Source organism: Brienomyrus brachyistius, chromosome 1, assembly GCF_023856365.1.
Source record: "Brienomyrus brachyistius isolate T26 chromosome 1, BBRACH_0.4, whole genome shotgun sequence".
Classification (NCBI taxonomy): Eukaryota; Metazoa; Chordata; class Actinopteri; order Osteoglossiformes; family Mormyridae; genus Brienomyrus; species Brienomyrus brachyistius.
This window is the reverse complement of record NC_064533.1, coordinates 33,513,113-33,537,376: the sequence shown is the minus strand read 5'-3', so window position 1 is coordinate 33,537,376 and position 24,264 is coordinate 33,513,113. Positions and strand designations below refer to the sequence as shown.

General features: G+C 36.7%; 2 protein-coding genes and 1 long non-coding RNA gene across 4 annotated transcripts; 1 reads left to right on the top strand and 2 right to left on the bottom strand.

Annotated features, from left to right (window-relative positions):
* Positions 1-10: 10 nt before the first annotated feature.
* cpb2 (carboxypeptidase B2 (plasma)) lies at positions 11-6,416 on the bottom strand. Its single transcript, XM_049022463.1, has 11 exons — positions 6,264-6,416; positions 5,712-5,787; positions 5,344-5,468; positions 5,029-5,137; positions 4,767-4,868; positions 1,934-2,038; positions 1,645-1,755; positions 1,185-1,275; positions 706-908; positions 517-601; positions 11-383 (listed from the first exon to the last, which is right to left on the bottom strand). The coding sequence occupies exons 1-11, from the start codon at positions 6,332-6,334 to the stop codon at positions 190-192; spliced, it is 1,272 nt and encodes a 423-aa protein (XP_048878420.1). The 5' UTR covers positions 6,335-6,416; the 3' UTR covers positions 11-189.
* An 877-nt stretch (positions 6,417-7,293) lies between these two features.
* LOC125745531 (uncharacterized) lies at positions 7,294-11,934 on the top strand. The gene is made up of 3 exons (XR_007398692.1): positions 7,294-7,415; positions 7,665-10,062; positions 11,799-11,934. It is a non-coding gene; the product is annotated as an uncharacterized LOC125745531 (long non-coding RNA).
* On the bottom strand, positions 9,227-24,224 carry slc49a4 (solute carrier family 49 member 4). Of its 2 annotated transcripts, none has more exons than XM_049018477.1 (9): positions 23,779-24,224; positions 22,069-22,162; positions 17,670-17,938; positions 16,812-16,941; positions 13,503-13,611; positions 12,222-12,289; positions 11,811-11,938; positions 10,603-10,785; positions 9,227-10,038 (listed from the first exon to the last, which is right to left on the bottom strand). In XM_049018477.1, the coding sequence occupies exons 1-9, from the start codon at positions 24,071-24,073 to the stop codon at positions 9,923-9,925; spliced, it is 1,392 nt and encodes a 463-aa protein (XP_048874434.1). In that variant the 5' UTR covers positions 24,074-24,224; the 3' UTR covers positions 9,227-9,922. The 2 variants fall into 2 exon arrangements, with proteins under 2 accessions (XP_048874434.1, XP_048874443.1); XM_049018486.1 differs by having other exon boundaries at positions 22,043-22,162; positions 23,779-23,952.
* Positions 24,225-24,264: the final 40 nt, after the last annotated feature.

The window sequence follows — 24,264 nt, the reverse complement described above, 5'->3', positions numbered from 1 at the left end:
ATACATTCAGTTACATTAGTACAGATTATGATTTATTTTCCATTTTAACATACTGAAAAAGATAATTTCAATGGTTGTTCCCAACATCACATCCCTCTCACATGTAGAACGACTTTGCCAATACAGTATAGTATTATATTAAAAAGAATATGACAGCATTTCAATAATTCTGCATTTTTGTGAAGAGTTTTAGCTGAAACGCCTTCTCTTGATGACATTGAGGGCAGTGCTCTTCACTGCTGTAAGAGCTTCACTGCAAGCCTTCGAAATATGTGACGGGGGGAGAAGGAATCCATAGCGGCCATTGTCTTGAAGCTCAAACGTGAAAGAATAATCAATCCCAAGATTATATGCCCAGTCATCAGAACCACCTGGAGCAAGATCTGAACATTGAAAGGAACAGATCGATGCTTGTTATTTATTCCAGTATGAAACATTATTGTGATAAATGTAACAATATGCCTGAATATATCTGAAATATTTTAAATTATTTATTATTGAGGAAGAGTAACTTACAGAAAGATTTTGCTCCAGCCCCAAACTTATAATTATTTTTGTAATGTATTTTGATTTTCATTGCTGCTTCCTGTGCAATCTCATACTGAAAGCAAATAATTTAGAAACATTTATCTCATATGCATACAATGTCATGGATATTATAAGTTGACAAAGAACATCTTTAATTAACCAGATTAAACGACCTACTAGTTCTTGGTGATTGGGGGCCTCTTGGTAGGAACATGAATATGGAAAGATCAGCATCTGTGAGTAGGAATGGATGGAGAGGTACAGCTTCACCAGATCCTTTCTGCTTCGTATGAAGTTAGACACAGCTGCAGCTTCTGGTTCTGACTCTGGAAATCTACCGCAGTATGTCTCATCACAGGGGTTATCCGACGATCCCTTAGCTGCATGATCAGCCATAATAAAAGGTCAAACCACGGCCACATTATATTCCCGGTACCAGTTACTTTATTAAACTTCATCCTGTTTGTTATAATTTTGATAATACAAGCATTAAAATAGTGATAACCTCCTAATTACTTTTGGACATTAATTTATCACTGTACATTCATGAACGTAACTACCATATTATCATTCTTAATAATTAAACAAGCTAATAAACAAAAATACATATAAATAAAGACCTTTAAGAGTATATAACTTTTAATAACAACACTTACTGCACCAGTTTGCGTCAAAGTTTCTGTTGAGATCTGTCCCTACACAGGTATTGTCCACATTTCTGGAACGATTCTTTCTCCACATTCGGTTCTGACCAATGAGAATTCAGTGCTCTCAGTTATGGGTAGAAAAAAACTGCATGTATCAAATATACAGACTAAGTAAATGCCTGAAATACTGAAGGAATTTCTATCAGGAATATGTTAATTATTATTTTTTTAAAGTTTATTTTCAGTTATATGTATAATTTAATTTATGGTAATATTCATAAACATACTATAAAACATACTATGGATATTGCTGAACAGTACTGAACATACACTCTAAAAGTAAAATTGCAAAATACATACAAAAATTTATGAATATGTTATATATAAGTATATTAATAAAGTATGTCCAACTAAAAAAACTACCTGTTCTCAAAACATTTTAACTTTTTTTGCTATTTAAACCCCTTACCTCTATCCATGAGTATTTATATCCATCAGGATTCATAACTGGTAGGACATAGACATCCATTTTATCAAGGATTTCAGTGATGTCAGAATGTTGATTATAATACATGACAGACTGTGGAGCAGAAAAGAAGGAATAGAAAATATATATTTTAGTATGAAAAAAATATCTCCTGACAAAATTATAGTTGTAATTCTATGGCAACTCTATTTTTAAATGATCTCTCAGCGCTAACGTAGACTAAGAAAGACATAAAATATAACGGCTTGACACATATACATATGCTACTAACATATTGAACAAACCACATGCAGAATGCAGGGGATATCCACTCTCTGGCATGAATGCCACAATCCATCCAAATAGCTTTCTTGGGCTGATTTCCTTTACCAGACAGCTGAGGAAAAATTATATATAAATTAATGCAACAAATATATTAGAATTTCTTATGTGTTTTTGTCACCCCATTAAGGGTGTACCCTGTGTTTCTTGCAGTAATATGACCATTTACTGGAATCATGGCTGGAGAACGGTTTGGTAGAGGGGATTAACTGACCTGGATAATGGCTGGAGAACGGTATATCATGTTCTGCACTTTAATGCGCAGCTTAAGTTTTAAGTGAACTGGATAAGAAGTAGAACAAAGCGTAACGCTTTACTTGAGGCACAAATAATGTAGTAGCACCCATAATTAATACGTAATGTATTAATTAGTGGCATGGTGGTGCAGTGGTTAGCACTGTCGCCTCACACCTCTGGGACCCGGGTTCGAGTCTCCGCCTGGGTCACATGTGTGCGGAGTTTGCATGTTCTCCCCGTGTCGTCGTGGGGTTTCCTCCGGGTACTCCGGTTTCCCCCCACAGTCCAAAAACATGCTGAGGCTAATTGGAGTTGCTGAATTGCCCATAGGTGTGCATGTGTGAGTGAATGGTGTGTGAGTGTGCCCTGCGATGGGCTGGCCCCCCGTCCTGGGTTGTTCCCTGCCTCGTGCCCATTGCTTCTGGGATAGGCTCCGGACCCCCCGCGACCCAATAGGATAAGCGGTTTGGAAAATGGATGGATGGATGTATTAATTAACCAGAAACTGTTAGAAAGTGTTAGTTATGTACTGATCCCATGTTCGTTCATCATTAATCTGTCATAACAGTTAATGTGTTTCTTGGAGCCAGTATATTTGTTCATACTGTACTGGTGGCTCCTGAAGTAGAGTGTCACCAAACATACATACATACATACATAGATAGATAGATTTTATAACCTTTAAAAGATAAGGATAAATATTGGGACACTGTACTAAAATTGGTTAATTTTGTTATATTTTCATGAAATGTATGTGTTCACATCAAATAATCAGCACGAAACTGAAGTACAGAATGTCAGCTTTTACTTCTGAACAGTATTTTGCATGCAGCATAAACCATACCGGAAAAATGTCATTGTTGGTTTGAAGTCTCATGGTCCACCGAAGATTTACTGTGGCAAACCCCACACAAGTTTAAGGAGACCAAGTACACTGTTATCACCAAATTATACAGTTGTTTTAATTACCCATCTCAGTGCTTTCATGTGTATGCATTTGTCTTGTTTTTTCCTCCAATTTATGATGAGCAGAAATACTGCAACATACAAATTTAAAGCAAAATTAAGTTTTCCAAAGTTAGTATTTGGTCCCAGATCCTTCACATGAAATAACTGCCTCATGTCTGTGACCCATTGACACCAGACTACATAATTTGAAATGCTCTGCCATGCTTTTGTTGCACCCTCTATGAGTTGGTGCTTGTTTAGTAGTGTTTTAGACTTCAGCTTTCTCTTCAACAGGTGAAATGCATTCTAGTTTGGCCACTCTATAACTTTCCACTTTTTCTTCCTGACGAACTCCTTGGTTAATGTAGTATGTTTTGGGTCATTGTCTTGTTGCATTATGAGTTTACACTCAATGTGTTTTGCTTCCATTTCTGAAAACGTCAGAATTCAGTCTGCTGCTACCATCTCCAGTTACATTACAAATGAAGTCAATGAGAGGCAATTCCAGATGCGGCCATGCATGCCCAAGCTATGACAATACCTCATCCATGCTTTACAGATGAAGTGGTACGCTTAGGATCATTTGCAGTCTCTCTCTCGATCGATTTTCCCCTTCCCCTTACTTTGATAAACCTCAATTTTTACTTTTCCATCTGTCCAGGAAACTTTGTTCCAAAGCTCGTCTCATAGTTTTTGTACTACTTTGTGAATTTCAGCCTCTCCTTTCTGGCTGATGAGAGATTTCCATCTTGCAGCTTCTGCCTTTCTTCTGTTGAATACTTCCGCGAATGGTGAAAATTGAATCATTCGGCCCTGCACTCTGTAGACCAAATTTTATTTATTTAGGTGTTATTTTGGGGTTTTTCTGCACAGCTCTAACAATCGTTTTGTCATCAGCTGCTGTAGACTTCTTGGGACGGCCTGACCTTTTGCAAATTACTTACGCTGCCAGTAGCTGTTTTTTCCAAACTTTCCAGAATTTCCGAATGCTCAGTTGTTCTGCAATGGTTCTAACTGGTATATTTCTTAACCTCATTTTCAAAACTGCATGTTTTTCTATCATGGTCAACGCTCTTGTTTTCTTCTTGTTTGTAACCGTTCATCTTTTTTGCAGCCTCAAATTCAAGCTCCAAATGACTATAACCAACCCCGCTCAACCCCACACAGCTCTTCTATGTGTTCACAATTAAGGGAACATTGAACACCTAAGCAATCAGAATTATCTGTCAATCTTTTGTCCCAATAGTGAAGCTCAGTCTAAATTGGGTAGATTAAATTAAGGAAACACAACAAATGACATATTTCACATATGCTTAATGAAAAATACTGCCTAGTAACAAAGGCTGTACTGAACTTTATCCTCGTGTTAATCTTCTGGAAACACATTTTTATGAATATATAACAAAAATAACCCATTTCACCAACATTGTCCCAATGTTTTTGCTTCTTACTCTATAATCTAATACTATCACATGACATTTCATCTGGATATCTTAGGTAAAAAACTAAAACACAGAATGGAAATTTATTTTAAAATTTTATTTATCATGAATATTTCTGCATGCTTTATCAAAAAAGATATAGAGGAAGAATTTTACCTTCAGAACAAAAAGAGGTTGTTTCTCAACAGATGATCCGATTAGTATGACCTGCAACCTTTCGGAATATTCTCGACTTGTTTTATTGATCCAGTGATAAATCTGTTGAGGAGACACATCTTGGTTGAATATTATTAATTTGTAAAGCAAATTAATAACAAAACACAGAGTGTAATGATCTTTAAGGCTGCTGTCTTTAATGATTTTACCAAAACACAGCTTACTATAAATACAAGTACTTGGCAGGAAAATATGTTCTTACATCCTCCAAGGGATGGTATCTTTCATAATAAGATGTGCTGCTCCTGGGGTCTGTGGAATAGTTTCTTTTCTGTGCTTCAATCAGCTCTTGAGCATTTGCCAGCAAAACCCTCAAAAAATACATAAATAAAATGATTTTTATGGAAAGTCCGAGTTGTATTTTCAGGATTCATTCAGATATTGGGAGATCAATAGGGCTTACAATCTTCATATGTAGTTTGAATTTTAACCATTAACGTTATTATGAATTAAAAGAATCAGTTGTATAAAAATTTGTCAATGAAAAAATAAGGGTGCTATGAAAGGAAAAAATCACCTGTGCGTGATGTCATATCTTTGTAGCAGCTTTATGATGGGCTTTTGACTGGAGGCAGGAATAAACAGGTGAACTTCTGCATTGATTGTGATTTGATCAGGTGAGGCTGGCTGCCATAGTACTGTCTAGCAGAACAGCACATAGAATATAGCTTACTATCTGTATTACATTGTAACAATATTATGTTATCATTTATTGTAATTCACTGTATGGCAACAAAATCAAATGAAAATGTTTTGGTGTCCCAGATAATAAAGACGTATTTGATGCTCAGAAAAGAAATTTGTCACAACAGTGCTATAAAAAAACACAATTAAATTAAATTGGATGGACTGACAGGTGAACAAAAAAGATGGTTGATGAATAACCTCATGCATGCTAGATACATTCTTGAGCAGTTCTACATCCCCTTGCAGTCTTGGTGTGATTGAAAAAACCTGATCACTGAAACAAATAAGCAACGTGAAAACACCCAAGAAGTTGTTGTCGCATTATTTTATTATTATTATACTATAAATTTATAGTTATTATACAGCAATTTGTTTTCAAATTACACAAATATTTGTTACATTATTAATCAAAATGTAGCTACACTGCAATAATGATTGGGCTGTATTTAATACTGGTTTTTGCTAAAAGGCATTAAATTCCTTGATATCACTAATAGAGAGTACAATCGTCTAGATATTCAGTAATTGCTAAATTATCATAATTATTTGATTGGGATTTGTTGATTTGACTTTTAAAGCATTCAACATTACATTTTCATCAAAATAAGTAGTAAGTGATCTATAAGCAAATTGAAATGTAATTTAAAACATAATAAAAACAATAAATTATATTTAATAAAATTCATGTATCTATCTAAGACCATATATCCAAGATATACAACACAAACATACAGTTTAAAAAGTACTTACGTTGTTGTTGTGCATTTATATTTTTCAATCAGACAAGAAGTCAGAACAAGCTGGATTAGAAAGAACCACATTGTTAGTGGTTGTGCAATGAATGGCTGGGCCAGAAAGTTGTATTGGTTCAGTCCGTGTTTGTTTATGTCCTGGTTAAAATTTAGTCATGCTTATATACTAGGAAGTTAGCCATTACCACCAAGGAATGTAACATATTATATTTAGTATTTTCTTCATTATAACACAAAACTGCTTTGTCTTTTTGTACACATCCATTATCCAGATAGTACATGTAATTAATATTCACAGTACTGTTGATTTTCAGTTGATAATATGGCATAAATTAATAAAACAAGAATTGGCTTATGTACAGGAGTTTAAATATGTGTGTTCTGGGGTGGGGTGGGGGGGGGAGCATGTATATATCACAAAATGTCCCCAAAATGTAATAAATCCTTTTATTAAAATGTTTTGGGGACCTCCTTTTTGGTCTCCACAAGGGGAAACTCAATTTTATGAGAATCATTGACTGCAATCAAAAACCTAAAAATACCTAAAAATAAAATAAGTGTCACATTTTGTTTGGTTACTTATGGTTAAGGTTAGGGCTGGGTAGGGGTTAAGCTTGTTATAGTTAGCAGTGGGGTGTTTCCCATAGAAATAAATGGATGATCCCCACAAAGATGTGAATACAAACGTTTGTGTGTGTGTATCTATGTATGTGTGCATATATGTATATGTATATGTTTAGAAAACATCATTTTATTTAAAGCATATTCATGTTAGCATTTTAATTTTACATTCATGTAAAATTATTAGCCCATTACTTTTTCTACAGTTATAATTAGTTGTGCTGGTACTATAGGGGGCCAGAAACAAATTACTGTCAGCTGACTGTGCTAAGTGCTGTAATTAGAAGTCAGCCACATGTTTTAAATGTGTACTGTGGGTCTGCAGGTTTGGACTGTGGTCAGAAGAGTGATTTCACCATTGGGCCTTTGAGCAAGGCCCTTAACCTCAACTGCTCTGCATTTTTCAATTGCGTCACTTCAGTAAACATGCACAACAAACAGACTGCAAAATAATGTCATGATATAAAGGCAGAGTGAAACAGCACCTTGTATGTTTGCTATTCCACAATGTCAATTACTGCTACTTAGGGTAAGTGAAACAGATAATGATGTGTTGGATTTCTTTTTTTAGGCCATTTTAAAACTGCATTTAAAACTAAAAACTTTTTTTTGTGTGTGTCTGAGGCTGGAATAATGACTTGGGCAGAATGTAAAACTTTTATAACATAATACAATACAGCCATCTTGAAGACTTCTAATGTGTTGTACTTGTTTTGTTGTTTGTATAGTTCAGTTCACAGTAACAAACACCTTGCTTATCTATTATTTGTCAGAATAGGTGACTGATGTGTAATGGGTCAGGCTTCAGCTCTCATAGACCGCCCAGCATACTGGAACCAAAAAAATCTACACTGTGCTTCACTCCGTGCCGTTGGAGCAGGCTTCTCAGTAGAGTGTGGTCAGGAGGTGACTGAAGTGACTGAAGTCTAGCCATGTTTAAGTCTGTTTATTATCTCACAGAACCTGGACACAAGCCACCAGCTTCACGATTTTGTCCACCAAGTTATGGTTAAAATGGTCCAAATGAGTAGATGAACTTTTACTAAATGATGAGGTGGAACATCTGACCATGAATATGTATGCATAATTTCATCTTTCTGTGTCCACTTGTTTGAGTTATAAGGTATTTTGAGGTCAAAACTTTTTGGTCTGTATGGTCTCAAAATGGTACAAATTTTGTGCGATTCGGATGAACGGTCTAGGACAAGAAAAGTAGACTTTTCACATTATGCAAATTCGTAAAAAAAAAAATCTAAGTAGGCAGAGATTCACAGTCCCAATTGCAATCTTTTTGACATGAGCCAGGGAATGTTTTGGGGAAAAAAAGAATTTTGTTTCTATGATTCAAGGTTCTGGAGATATAGGCCAGAATTTAAAACACTGTGCTATAGTGCCACCATCAGGTCAATAGGTATAATTCTGCTTGCCTGAGTAGTGGGGGGGAATTCTGCACCACTCCACCAAATTGTGTTTCTACATCTTATGGTCTCTGCTCCCCATATTGTTTTAGTGCAAAATAAGAATAATAATAAGAAAAGAAAACAAGAATAATAAGAAAAATCCTAGCAAACACAATAGGGTTCCAGCACTGCATGATTGGACCCCTAAATACATTACACAGCTGCATCATATGATTCGATGTAAAAGATATGTGAAATGAATTTTCCTCTTAGAAACCAGTACAAAACCTCGGTACTTCAGTCATAAAACTATAGATGGATATGACACACACATCAATAAAAATTTAGCTGGAAAGATATTTAGAATACCTTTTACAAGAACATCTGATCAATGGATTTAAAAAAAAGTTAAAGCAGAATGCAGGTGGATTGTGAACAAATGTGACCATGGTAACATGGAACCATAAAATATAAATCACACTAAGATGAATCAATAGTAGACATGTTTTGAAGGTTGGTGAGAACAAAATGTCTAATAAAATCCTGCAAGCTAAACACATGAAACTAAGGCTACAGTGGGTACAGTCTCACTGAAACTGCAAAAACATTGGAATACTGGAAAAATATTGCCAGGTCTGATACATCTCCATTTCTACTAAGGCAGGTCACAATTTTGAATAAACAGCATGAATCCACGGACTCATTCTGCCTTATGTCAACAGTCCAGGCTGCTGGTGGTGTAATGATTGTTTTCTTGGCATTCACTGGGCACCCTATTACCAATTAATTTTATTGTTGCTGACTATCTGTATCTCTGTATGGCCACAGTTTACCCATTTTTTGGATTCTTTCAGCAGGATAATGTGCCATATTACAAAGCATGTGTCATCTCAAACTGGTTCCATGAATAGGAAAATGAGTTAAGTCTACTTCAGTGATCTTTCCAGTCAAATAACATGCTTTATTAAACATTATTCCCTGTTTTAGTGTGTTGCCCACTAAAATAAATGTAAACATGTACAACAGTAATAATGGTTAAAATGTCTGAAATTACCTTCAGAATTATACACAGAATATTCCAGACAGAAAATATAATACAGATCACAAAATCTAGGTCTAAACATTTTCTTCAATGATCATGAGACATTTCTTCTTGATCTGTACACATGAAACATTAAAAATAATCTTCAACAGTGCCACCCAAGAAACCCTGGGTAAGGTGAAAGTAACAAAAAAAAAATCAAAGGATTTAGGCAATTTCAAGGATTTCCACAAGACACTGTGCTTGCTACAAAATCTCCTAAACGTAACAATGTTCTTAAAATAAAACAGTCCCTTGGCATAAAAAAGAAAGCATTACATTGCAGTAAACTTGAAAACTTGAGTGTGCCGACATAACAATCAACTGAAAATTTCCTACCCTTAATTTAAGGACTCTGGTTGGTTGTGGTTCTTATTAAAAAACACATATAATCATCATTCTTTCATTATTTAATAATTTAATTATTAATACTAGAAAGAAACCAATAAAATCATTTAAACAAAAGGGATATGTTATTCCTACTTCTTTTCCTCAGATTTTTTATTGTGCAATTTGGAGCAAGGAGTTTAATGACCCACTGATAGTGGGTATCACTCAGACAGAGACAAAGACATCCAGGTAGAGCCTGTCGTAGGATTCTCTGAAGAACAGTATGAGGACGAGGCTGAAAACACAGGATCCCGTCAGGCACCAGTTCAGCCATGACAGATCTGTAAAAATAAAAGTCCACCACAGTGAGTAATGTGTATTACATTGATGGCAAAAACATGAAGCGGCAATTTAGTAACAAATAACTGTAACATTACTGCTTACATCAGCAATTTACCACTCTGCTGGAGTCATATTTAACATATTGCTATTTTACCATTGCAGAATCCATCAAATATATGGCAAACAATACATTGCATACAACACATTCACTTCATACACTTCAGGGTCATTCTTTAAAAATCACAATATATTGGAGGAATTTTTCAATGGAAAATAACAAAAACAATGTGTGAGATACATTAAAACAAATATTCTACTTTTTTTTAAAAAAGCAAAATCTAATCTTGACAGAACCATGGTAATATTAAATTTTAAATTCAACTCAAAAATTTGATTAAAACTCAATCCTCAACTGTTCAGAATATCAATTAAGATCAGAACAGCCTAACAACCAGAAAACAGAAAAACAAATGGAGTGATTACTTAACTCTGATTCAAATGTGAAAATTCAGAATAGAAGTTAACATTAACACAGTTATGAAACTTGAGTGCTGACCCCTTACCTGTAGTGTAGAAAGTGAGGAAAAATAGCAGGAGGCCAGTGAAAAGATTACTGAGAAAAGTGACCACACCACACGTGATGCCCTCAGGCACAGGGTAAACTGTCTCAATGAAGATCTCAAAGAAGATTGGTACACTACTGTTGATAAAAATGCCCACCAGGATGCAGGAAGTATATAGAGTGGCTGTGAGAAAAAGAGTTACTGAAGTTAAGAAAAGTTATATTTACAGAGTACAGTACAGGACAGTAAAATGTACTAATCGATGTAACAGCAGTCCTCCACGTGCCTAAGTCTGACAGGAGTCCACTGTGACACAGTCAAACATTATATGGTAAAACCATAATCCTAACACCTTTCAAAATGAAGCAAAAACACACGAGAAGGCAACTATAAGTTTAATGTTCAAAAGACCAAAAGTATCATTTCAGTTACGAAACCTATTGCCTGAGATGGAAAACAGTTCAGAAACTGACATTTTTTTCCAGCACTACATAACTTTTGTCTCTGGAAGATTGACAATGTTAGTGGAAGTTAGTTCTGAGAAAGGCTAACAACGCCTGGAGTTTTCCAGGAACCACAAGAGACATCCTTAGACCAACTGGATGACTATTTTATGATCAGAAGGAACTTAATCCTTTGATCTGACAGGGACCAAACAAATACCATGAAGCAACCAGTGGGCAGCATTATAGTATGAGATTAATGGAAGAACTGGGAAGCTTAATGCCATCAAGGGCAACAGAGTGGATCCATATACAAGTGAATCCTGGGGGGGACTTTCCTTCAGTCTGCATGTATGCTTACAATAAATAACAAAAGACACAACAATCATGAAGGAAGAGTTCAAAAACAAGGCTATAATTCTGAAAATCGTCCAGCAAAAACATGGAAGTTTTTTAGTATGACCAAAAAATTACTGTTTAATATGAAGAAAATTACTGCCTTGATATGAAGTAATTCCTCATTTGTTCAAGCAAGAAATTATAGAGCATTCACTTTCATTTTCACTACACTGACACATCCAGACATGAAATTACAAACCTCAATGAAACACTGGAATATCAGAAAAAGTACTTGTTAATTTTTAATGTCTCTTTTGCACAGCCTTCTTCCAGTTTACTCTGATTAGCGTACTGTCTAGAAGTCTATTTGTGTGTACTTTTCCTGGCCATTCAGGCAATGACTGTATCCCTTAGGGAAGGACCCACCTGCAGTGGAGGGGAGATGAGTGACCCGAGTTAAGCAGGTTAGGGTGAACCAAGTTGAGGCTAAGGAGGCGCCAGCCAGCATCAGCAACAGTATGAGCTTTAACATGCCCCGGATGGAGTCTGCAAACCTTGGACAACAAATACAAAGTATTATCTATAGTGTTAAACTAGTTCATATTAACATACATCTGTTAAATGCCATACTGCTGGTTATTAAATTGTATTTACCATTGTAGTTCTATTAAAACCTTTTTTGATTCATGATCATTATGGTCCTATAGGGGCACAGTTTGTTACAAAATACGAATCTGATATGTGAGATTTTCCAATAATTGTTCTGTGTCAGTCCCCCAATTTCAGCCCAGCATAAGTAGTAATTAACAGCACATACCCACACTTCTCGCTGCTTACCTAGCCATTGCCACTCCAAACACACATCCTCCAACAATGGACCAGAACCCAATCCAGCCAGCATCCACCTGGGAAAAAAAAAAAATCGGACTAATTTCAATTTCTAAATTACACGTTATGGTGTGTAGCTGTTTGTACTGTGTATTGCCACCCTGTTTTAGGTCATGCGTCGTGACATTTCAAGTTCAACTCCGGTCTATGAATCCGCTTCACAACTTCGTTTGTAGCAGCAGGGTTTTTCATAGGTTTTGTTGACCTGGACTTGATGTCTGACAATGATTTTTTCTCACTCTCTTATTTGGTTTTGTTTACCCTAGTATATTGCAAATTATTTGTTAGGCGAGTTCTCATTTTTCATTTGGACTGTTGGACGTGGATGCCATTGTCTCTTATAGTTTTTGTCTTTGGTTTTGGGCTATTTAGGGAGTTAGGTCTAGTGTATTGTCAGAGTTTTTTTTTTGTTGCAGAACAAAGAAGGTTTCATTTTTAGGTAGAGGTGTTTTGTCTGTTGATTTGGCAATATCCACATTGGAGCAAACTGTCACCAGTCAATATTTGTAAATAAATCACATCAAAAGCACATTTGTTGTAATAGGTATAATCTCTCCCCATTTCCTATGCACTAATTTTCTGTTATGATTCACCACTAGATTGTACCAGAACACACACAATAAGACATCAACAACAATAATTTATAATAAAACAATTTTAACAATATACTGTAATAAAAGTAATGTGAATGTGGTCTCACTCTTGAATAAACAGGATTCTGACATTTTTGCTTAATGCTCAACGGACAAGGCACCAATGAAAAACATTGTACACAACATTTTTACTTTAATATGGAATTGTATCGCTTGTTTTCTGTACTCAGCCTCTGCTTAATATTTTCATGGCACGGTAAAACATGGATGACTGAAACTGTCGATACCTAATCAGTGGGTATGGAGGTTCCACTGAATACACATATATTCACTTAAATCCCAATGAAGTGACTGGTATTCCGCTTTGAGAAGCACAACAATAACCCTTTTCATACTAATAAGCAGCAGTTTAAATCCAAGGTGTCATTATTTGATAAGACATTTTAAAATAACTTGCAATTCAATCATTCAGTCTCCTATGTTAAGAAAGAATTAAGAATTAAAATAGCAATATGTTAAATACGTCTCCAGAATTTATACATGATGAATTTATGTGAACACATTATATCTCCAATTGTACTGTAAAAATCACATGTAGCAGGTATACTAGGTTCAGTGCAGTGTTACTAATTCTTACCTGGCTGACTTTGGCAGGGGTGAGCACCATGTCCAGAACTCCAGACCAGCCAGCTGCCACTCCTGTAGGCACCGAGTACGCCAATGCGATCATGAGGAAGCGCACATTGCTGAAAAGCAAAAACAAAATCATTTCATCAAGATGGAGAATGTGCTGCATAATCTGATAACAGAAAACATTCCCAGTAGTGCCTCTTAAAGCACCACGGCACGATGACCTGACGGCTAAAGCCGATTCAGGACTGAGTGTTGTGCAAAGGGCATGCCTGATGGACTTCAGCTTCACCAACAGTCCCTTCTCTGCCACTGCTTCCAATAAGTCCAGTTTAGTAAAGAGGAATTGCCTGAGCTGGTGTTGCTCCCCCAACTGACACAGGGTAGAAAAACATACTTGCGACAACAGACTAGAAGAACATCTCTAGCAGCACGCTCTGCACATTGAAAGACCTGAGCTTCCTCAGGAAACTCTGACATAGCTTTGTTGTCCTTCCAGCTGAGCCTGCAGTTTAGATGTATTTCCAGGTACTGGTATGACTTTATGGCTTCCAAATTCTCTCACTGAAAACTGATTGGTCTCAGAGGTTCTTATCCTGGGTTATCCTGGACATCAAAAACCAGCTCCTTTGTCTTGGTGATGGTCAGACGCATTTCAACTCCTGATGAAGCCTTAACTGGAGGAGTCATCGGAGGTCTTCAGCATAGCACTATCTGGAGGTGAACATGCATTTTTTTATGCAAAGGGCGAATAGGAAAGCAAACGGGACAGTTCAGTGATGCTCATCAGTGATTCCAATATATAGTTTTGGAGCTTCACAAACTGACACCTGTCCATAAGGTAACAAGGGGAGCATTTACCAGCATAGCTTTGAGCTTGTCACCAATGTAGAGAAGCAGGTTGGTGTTGATGTCATTGGAGAAAGCAAAGAACATAACCCTTTAATATGGTGCCAGTGTTTTCCTGGTGGTATTAGGCTCTGCTAAGACTGCATATAAGAGTGGCATTCAACTATGACTAGTCAGCAAACTACAGCAGGTCCAGATTATCCAAAGACTAAAAGGTGTAAATGATGTGTGACGCAAGAACAATTGGTGTGCTGTGCATGAAGGTGTAGGGACACCCCCTCCTTGGCACGGAAACTATGCGGGAAATCTTCCAGGAAAAAGGAGAACAGCTTCAAAAAAATGCTACAGAGCTGGATGGTGAGCACCCTGATTATGAGTAGATTCCCAAAGACCCAGCAGTCAATTCTGTGTGCAACTCTCTTCTCATCTGGTGAGCAGAGACAATGTCAGATTCTCTGTGGTGGAGGTGAAGTAGAGGGGTGGTAGGTGGTCCTGCCCGTGACACAGAGTCTAATTTGCGGCATCATACATTCAGCTTATTGCCCCGGTTCCAGTATCACTGAACCACTAAATAAACAGCCAATTAATAGCCAACGGTGATCCTCCTGCTCCTCTAAATGCTGCAGTATGCAGTCTCACTAGTCCCTGTAGAAGATTTTCCCACCTCATGGAGTTGTTTCATCACTTCCACCCCCCTTCATCCCCTCCTTATCACCAGCCCTAGAAATCCCTATTCTTCATGTTCAGCAAGTCTTACACATCAGGTACAGCAGTCTTGTTTTGTGATCTATGTGTTGTTATTGGAGAAATATGGAGTACAGTATTACACACAAAAACTGTATCTGGCCCAGGTCCTTTGCCTGTATGACTTCCTGCAGACTCCTCAGCCTCCTTTGTCCACTTCCTTGCAGGCATTGGTAACCAGCCAATGCTGCGTGATGGGTACTTGAAACTGCAGAGTTCCGAACTCCTTCTAGCATTAACCCCAGCATAAAAACTGTGCACCGGGAGCTTTATAGAATGGGCTTCCATGGCCAAGCAGCTGCACACATCACCAAGTGCAATGCCAAGCGTCAGAGGGAGTGGTGTAAAGCATAATGCCACTGGACTCTGGAACAGAAGACACATGTTCTGTGGAGTGACAAATCACGTTTCTCCGTCTGGCAGTCTGATGGATGAGTCTGGCTTTGGCTGATGCCAGGAGAACATTAACCGCCTGACTGCATTGTCCCAACTGTAAAGTTTGGTGGAGGAGGGATAATGGTATGGTGCTGTTTTTCAGGAGTTGGGCTAGGCCCCTTAGTTCCAGTAAAGGGAACTCTTAATGCTTCAGAATACTAAGACATTTTTGGACAATTCAATGCTTCGAACTTTGTGGGAACTATTTGGGGAAGGTACTTTCTGTACTAGCATGACTGTGCCCCAGTGCACAAAGCAAGGTCCAAAAAGACTTAGCTGGGTGAGCTTGGTATGGAAGAACTTAGCGGGCCTGCACAAAGGCCTGACCTCAACCCTATGAAACACCTTCAAGATGAACTAGAATGGAGATTGCGAGTCAGGCCTTCATATCCCAAATCAGTGTCTGACCTCACAAATGCCCTTCTGGATGAATGGGCAAAAATTTCCACAGACTCAAAATTTTGTGCAAAGCCTTCCCAGAAGAGTGGCAGCTGTTACAGCATCAAAGGGGGGACCAACTCCATATTGATGCCTATGAATTTAGAATGGGATGCCATAAAAGTTCCTGTGGAAATAATGGCCAGGTGTCCCAAAACTTTTGTCCATATTGTGTATGCATATGTGAATAGGACAAACTGCAGTCCAATACGAAACAGGACAGTGCAGGGCAATGAATTAAATTTGAAATATTATGCATATGAAACACGTATGCATAAATATTTAGGTTCAACCAGCATGTATTTCTAAAACACAGAGGTAAAGGTCTGCATATGTGGTTCCCACTGTGAAGCATGGAGGAGGCAGTGTTATGGTCTGGAGGTACTTTTCAGGTGACCATGACAGTGATCTTTATCAAATCCACGGCGATCTCAATCAGCACAGTTTTAACATACTTTGGTCAGTCAGCCATAATTATGATGGAATGGATTACCTTCAGTCTTTTCTTCTTCATTATAATAACAACCCAAAACACTTCAAAATTGTGCAGGTACTTACTTAGTTACTAATATGATATTTTTTTAGCCTTAGGCTCATGTTGTGGACACCTAACATGGCAAATTATTTACCTATATTTTGCAGTTTTTTGGTCAGTGAACATCAGTTTGTTAAAAAAAAAAAAAACATTTGCAGAGTTAATGTCTTTAAAATTTTACAAATTAATAATCACAAATGCTACTGTGAAATTACTGTAAATTCTATAGGAACATACTCTGACACGTCCTATACTTCACCATACTACTATGAGTATACTAGAAGGTCTGCATAAGGGGAACAACCATTAATTTACCTGAGAAGTCTGCAAATACTGCTCCTGTAGCTGAGCCTCTGACTAGCAGCAGCCACACTGGGGGGCACAGGGGGGCGTGAAGGGAAGTAAAGCAGCACAGCCACAAACAGCACTGTGATCATCCCAAACTCTGCAGGTGCGAGAAACAGAGAACTATGTGTTACACCATCATCCGAACAGAGATAACACTCCGTGAGAGTTCACGCTGCACAGGTAATCTATTTATCAGACCGTTCAAATAAAAATTTCACAGGATAATCAACATATTATCCAGTTACAAAGCTGCGTTGCTTGTTCGTGTCATTTATTTATGCTTGAATAATTCATGCAATGGAACTACATATTTCTAAAACATGAACTTTCATAACTTTATGTGGTAGATGTTAAAATTCTTCAGTTTAATTTTTTTTAAATTGCAGTGCTAAACTGACAAATTACAAATTTTCACCGCTCCCCTATGCTGCTTATAAAGTAATGGTATAAACTCTGTTGATCATCCATGTTGCTTAATTAGTACCACTGTGTCTAAGTCACTGACAGAGGGAGCATGGTCTTCTGTTATGTATGCCCTTGAAGTCATGAGCATAGGGTTTAACCAGCAGAGTCACAAACCTCCCCATTGGTTGCACTGTGCCTACACATCTAGAAGGGTGTGGGCCTGAATCCTACCCTTGATACTGTGTGTATTGAGTTTGTACAGCTCTATGCTTCCTGAAATAAGCTCCAAGCTTAATGTCACCCAGCACAATAAAAGTTATGGAAGATGAGTGGATGACTGTTTTATTGTGAAATATGCTTTTATAAGATAATTGCATAAGATTTTTCTTCATACTGGCTCTACCGGAACAAGAAAATTACCTGCATATAGTACAAGCTGGATCCTGTCCTTTATGTGATTGATGTCTTGGCCAGTTCCTTTGTCCACTACTTGGGTATCATTGGGTGCTGGTACTATTAGAGGACCAATTATAAACGAGCCTGCTGACCCTAGGTAGCAAACCAAAGAAGCAACAGCTGTGGCTGTAGCCCTTTGGTCTGGAGCAAACCATGTGGTAGAGAGAAGAGGGCCTGCACTCATTAAAGTCGGTCCAGCTAAACCATTCAACAACTGTGCCCCATGAATTAACCTGCAAAAGAAGAAAATAAACGCACAATTCAAAATCAAGATAAGAAATCTCTAGAACAAGGGTGGGCATTTCTTATCCATAAAGGGCCAGTGTGTATTAAAGTTTCTGGGATAACCTATAGATTAGCTGTTCAAACCCAGGTGTGAGGATAACCAACAGCCCCTTTTGGATAAAATTTCCTACCCCTGCTCTACAATAATGTCTATAAACAGAGCATATTAGGAACACAAAAATAAGCATTCATGAAAAGGCACTCTATTAAATTCAGGTCCAGAACTTCTGTAGTGAAAATCTGTCAAAATATTTAAATTCACAACCTATAATCAGATACTTCTTGACAAGGTCACACACATCCATGCACATAAACCATCCCATAAGTCATAAAACATCTGTCCCACAAACAGTTTGCAATGTATAAATACTAAACGAAAAAAAAACACTACATGCTGCAAAAAGAATGATGGCAAGAAAGAAGGAATCCCACAGAAAACTTCCGTTCCACTGAGCCCCCTGATCTAATACTTATTTTATCAAGTTAATAGACCTAAAGAAACAGATCAATTAACTTGGCAAAACACCCCTCCCTCCAAAAATATATAACTGATTAACTGATATATACTGATTTGTACTTGATCTTTACTGATGCCTCGTTAAGATATAATTCATTCAGAAGAACTGAGCAGTAGTTACATATACATACATATATGTAACTACTCAGCCACCACACCTTCCTGTATAAAAATACCTTTGAGCAATCAACTCTACAAGTATAAATTCTGAAATAAGGTCCCATTATGCCAAGGTGGCTGGCAGTAAAAATTAAACATTTACTGTGGTCACCTGTCAACCTGAGAAGTAGAGATCTCAGAAGTTCTTCTAAATACAAGTAAAAATGCTTCAGAATGGACATTTACGATGACATATCATGCTCTCCTACATTAGAGAGACCAACGAGTTTTCATTTTAAAACAGACATATATATAACCATCAAACATATTAGTAAAATGTATCTCCCTATGCTAAAATATGATCTATTCATGGCTTAAACCCAGGTAAACTTTACTACCATGCAATTTCCTGTACAATTGGAGAAAAACTCAAACTTTCAAACAAGCATTATTAATTCACTTAAATGTTGGCAGGAGTGATATGCTCTAGTCATGCATAGTGCATGTGATTAGCAGAATTAATGAATTGAATATATTACTCTTCTTAGTTTTTAACTGGATTTGAACATATATTTCATTTTCCTCAAAAATGTACAGGTAAAATTGCAAACTTTTCTTTTTTATTGCAAGTGAAACTTTGCATATTAGGCTCAGAATACCCAGAATAACCATTTAATTCTGTTGTATTACTAACAGGCTGGTGTGGGGTGTTTTTTATGATGACCAGAGCAAAAGTCTAAAGCAAGCTTATACAAATGCTAAAGCCTATATAAATGCTAACTTAAAATAAAAAATCTTTTGAATGATTTAAATGCTTCGAAAGCAACTGTGGCTAGCTATATACTATTCACAATATATGGAATCTACCACAGTAGCATAAGGGACTCTCAGCGCACATAAAAAGGTGTATTATATAAATGCTAAGAGTGATACATTGACGCTACAGAACTACAAACCAAAGAACCAACTCACAGAAGTACCCAAAAAGAAATGATGCTAATCCAAGGGCAAAATGGTGCTGGTTGCAATAGACTGAAGGTGCAATTGTGTATTCAAAACGTGTAAACAGTGCAAACAACAGAATGAATATGGGACAACACCTTAAATTCTTATAGTCTTTCAGATTCAAAAAAATGTAACAGCGCCACCAGGCTTTTGGAGGTTATTTTACATGCCTGGATTCAGAAAAGAAAGTATCCCCTGGGTAGTACGTTTGATAAGCTTATTTTATATAGTGTCACACAGCTTGCAAATAATAATAATAATAATAATAATAATAATAAACTCTTGTAGTGCCACCCATCCTGTGACTGTCCCCAAACATTATTATTATAAACTGTTGGCTAAGATCTTGATGTACATTTTTAAGAAATGAAATTCCCAGCATTCAAAACTTGTCCCCCCCACTAATTAACCTGTATCAAAAATACACAAAAATATGTTAGGGAAAAGCAGTCTATTGTTTTTATCGTAATAAAAATATAAGATAGAAGAAAACATCATATCAACAAAATTTGGCAGTCACAAACCAAACTCATAACCCAAATTCCATCTTCAAAATACATGGTTAGACTCACATAAATGAAATGTGCTGACATAAAAGCAGAGTATGGGAAACAATCAGAAGTCCAATTCCTATGGATTACCTGTATCTCATTATGAATCACCTGAACTTTTCACCAAAATGCTGGTGAAATGAGGTATCACTAGATTAACTGGGTATAATCTTTATTGTTTGCTGATTACTAATTGATTTTTAACATTAGAAGTAAATAAAAGTATAAAAGTAAATAAAAGAATTACTTTATTTCAGTGGCTGCTCCTCTTTATTTTGTTATGTGTAGTAAAATAAGTTCTCTCTCAACAGGTGCAATGACATAATTTGAAGCCTTTGTGACTGGAGAGGGACTAGTTTGATTTTCGATGTAGGCAAAGAGTTTGGGATATTTCTTTGGTTTGGCACTACACTCAACTTGTCCTACAAGAAGATACACCATGGTGCACAAAAAGAAACTTCAAGTATTTTATTCTTTCTTTCTTAATAACATGACATATTTACAATGGTCATACAGTGAATGCTGTGTATGTTAAAATGTTTACGTGTAATTAATATTGAAATATTGAACTGTATTGTTTAAAGCTGCACATACATTATGTGTGTGTGTGTGTATATATATATATATATATATATATATATATATATATATATATATATATATATATATATATATATATATATATATATATATATTTGAATTCAATACCATTTAAAACTTTACTTCCTTTAATTCAAAGTCAAATTGCAATTCTGAATCCTGTGTTCAAATGAAATTCAAATTCAGTTCAGACTCACAAATTGAACTGGATTTTCAAGGACATTCTCAATTTATTTCTGAATGCTGCACAATTCTGCTGCCCATTACAATGCTACTCTCAGTACAAAAATCTTATATTCTTTTTTCTTATATTATTAAGTATATATTATTATAATATTATTATTTTAAATGAATGGCGTTAAAACCGGAATGTCATTTTCTTTGATTATCCATCCATCCATCCATTTTCCAAACCGCTTATCCTACTGGGTCGCGGGAGGTCCGGAGCCTATCCCGGAAGCAATGGGCACGAGGCTGGGAACAACCCAGGATGGGGGGCCAGCCCATCGCAGGGCACACTCACACACCATGCACTCACACATTCACACCTATGGGCAATTTAGCAAGTCCAATTAGACTCAGCATGTTTTTAGACTGTGGGGGGAAACTGGAGTACCCGGAGGAAACCCCACGACGACATGGGGAGAACATGCAAACTCCACACACATGTGACCCAGGCGGAGATTCGAACCCGGGTCCCAGAGGTATGAGGCAACAGTGCTAACCACTGCACCACCATGCCGCCCCTTTCTTTGATTATTTAGTTATTTTATCCAAACACAGATTATGCAGTACAACTGAAATTTTAATCTTGGTTTTTTCTGGGAGATGAACAAAAACGATTTGTGATCGCCAAGACTTAAAGTGAACCAGTCTTAAGAGCATGTTAAGGAAATATATAATCCCATATCACCATCATTTTCTAAATTTCATAAAAAAAAATTATTATGTGCATTTTAACATTGTACTTTGATTAAAATAATAATAATGATTGTGTTTCGGAACAGGTGTATATCTCATGCATTAAACAAAATAACCTGTATTCTTTATGTTTATGCTTTGTCAGTCTTGTGATGAATATAATCCTTTCAGTCATCAAACTGCAAATTTAACAGAATATTCTGGTTGTGTTATGCACCTCTCTATGCTTGTATATGGCTGCACTTTAGTTGTTAACTAAATACCACTCTAAGATGTCTATGACAAGCATGAGTTCTTCTGTCAAATTATTTTCAAATTTATCACAAGAACGCCATCTAGTCACTGTTTGTATTGCTCACCGCTGCAGCCTTAACGAAAGGCTTACCATCTTCTCAAGTACAGGTCCTGAAGGGGAATGATCCGCATCCCTGAACCTACCACCATGAGGAGAGTTGATAGCAGCAGGGATGACCGCAAACCTGCACGGATGAAAAACAGCCAGTTACAAGTACTCTGTAGCAGAACACACAAGATTATGGATGAAATATATAAAACATAGTCAAAAAAACATTGATCTGTATTGCTGGATTTTATATAAGCCATACTAATCAAACTTAATTGTTTGTAATCAGTTTATGCTGGTTGTTTCCACACCTTTGCTGTTTGATATTTTGACACTAGTCCTAATCTTGGGTTCAATGTTGTGTTGCTATGCTCCAAAAAAACTCTGTCAACGGATATGATGGAGCAGTTTATTTAATTCTGCCCATGATATGATATATACTGATGTGTCTGATTTCTTTGAGAAAAATTTGAGGGTGTATATGCAGTACTGTTGTGTAAATTTGTAAATTTACTCTTGGTTCTGAACTGAATGAAATGATTTGAGCTGGCTTAAACAACAAAAGCAGAATATTCAGGAATGTTCTGATGTGATATAAATCCAAATCAATGAAGAATATGACAGGATCAAAAATGAGAATACACGTGAAGCGAGGCTATCAAAGTATCAATCACCATTTACTCAATATTGAGCACAAAAGCATAAAAAGCAGGCTTTCGATTGTTTATGTCTTAGTGATATCATTAGATGGCCACTGAACTACACTCCATTTCCATGACTGTGTCAAGAGTCTTCACATTAGTTGTGGTCTTTTCAAATCTTATTATTGTTATTATTATTATTATTATTATTATTAAGATCAAAATTATCTGAAATGCATATTTAAAGAACCCGAATAAATGTAATTACATTTCCTCTCTATTTTCCAGTAAACTAATGGACAACTATGAGGATGGCTCAACCATATTCACCTGAGCAGGCAAAGACTTTTACTGACAGTAATTTGAACATGTGCCATCTATCTGTTCACTTTTTGTATTTTGAACTTTTCAGTAAATAATTACATTTACAGTATATACAGATGCAATATGGCAGTCACTGCACTGAATAAAAGCAGAGTGAACTTTCATAAATATTTAAGATACGAGAACAGATTAAAACGAAAATTATACTTTTTTTTCATATCAAAAATCGTGTTTCACACATATACAACTGGCCATAACCAGATTACTGACAAATGAGTGAATAACAGATTAATATTGAGTTTTAAATGGTTGAGACTGTACTGTGGGCTCTCCTAAATGCAAAGACTTTATCGTCAACGAAACGCCTAGTATTGTTCTGGATTTGCCAAATTAGCTAATTAGAAGACATACATGTTATTCATGCCTAAAATTTTTAAAATTAAAAAAAAAAGATTTCTTCCATTCATTCAGAAAAATTATCTATAAGGTGTTTATTTAAAATGCGATTCGTTTGTCACGGTAAGAGAATATTTCAGGGATTATTATTAAATAAAAACTCGTATAACCAGTGTTGTGTCACGGCAGACAATAGAATTAATTGGCGTCACATCTTAATGATATGATATTCAGAGCAATAACTTTACCACTTTTAGTGCGATTAATTTAGATAATTCAGTATGGAATATTCGGTAATTCAGGGTATCCGGTACACGGTCCTGTCGCAAAAATCAATATCTACCATATCTACCATTACGTGATTCCCATGCCTCATCAAAACAATACTCACCTTTCTTGTCCATCAACCACATGAACAGCAGCCATGGAATGAAGCCTATCGGACCCCACAAAACCAACACAGCGATGTCTATGTCTGAAAATCCAAAAGCATGTTTAGCCGAGTTCTGTATTGGGCCCCAAGTGTTCCACACGATTCCTTGCATAAATGCTAAAAGAGAAAAGATAATAAGAATCAGCCATCTTCTTCCGTAGACTCGGCTGTACGAAGTATGTGTGCTCGTCTCTGGCACACTTGGAACGAGGAGCGGCTCTCGTTCGCTCTCCGTGCTTGAAACGGTACCCATTTATATTTCTGAGTTTACGTCTGTGTCCTGCCTAAAAGCGATAACCAACATGTAACCGTGAACTGAAACGATTTGCTAAAAACTGCCCATGGAAACAAACACAACCAAATCCAGTTTCATAAACAAAACTTTACTGCGCATGACCGGCAGCGAACTCATGACCGTGAAACTGAGAACACGAGTGCGCCATC

Excerpts from the sequence above, each read along its gene's own strand:
- cpb2 (XM_049022463.1), bottom strand. The coding sequence starts at position 6,334 with ATGTGGTTCTTTCTAATCCAGCTTGTTCTGACTTCTTGTCTGATTGAA. Across the intron at positions 5,788-6,263 it reads TATAAATGCACAACAACAAC|TGATCAGGTTTTTTCAATCA; the intron begins GTAAGTACTTTT and ends TATTTGTTTCAG. Across the intron at positions 4,869-5,028 it reads GATACCATCCCTTGGAGGAT|ATTTATCACTGGATCAATAA; the intron begins GTAAGAACATAT and ends TCTCCTCAACAG.
- slc49a4 (XM_049018477.1), bottom strand. The coding sequence starts at position 24,073 with ATGGGTACCGTTTCAAGCACGGAGAGCGAACGAGAGCCGCTCCTCGTT. Across the intron at positions 22,163-23,778 it reads GTGGTTGATGGACAAGAAAG|GTTTGCGGTCATCCCTGCTG; the intron begins GTGAGTATTGTT and ends TCATCCGTGCAG. Across the intron at positions 17,939-22,068 it reads GACCTGTACTTGAGAAGATG|GTTAATTCATGGGGCACAGT; the intron begins GTAAGCCTTTCG and ends CTTCTTTTGCAG.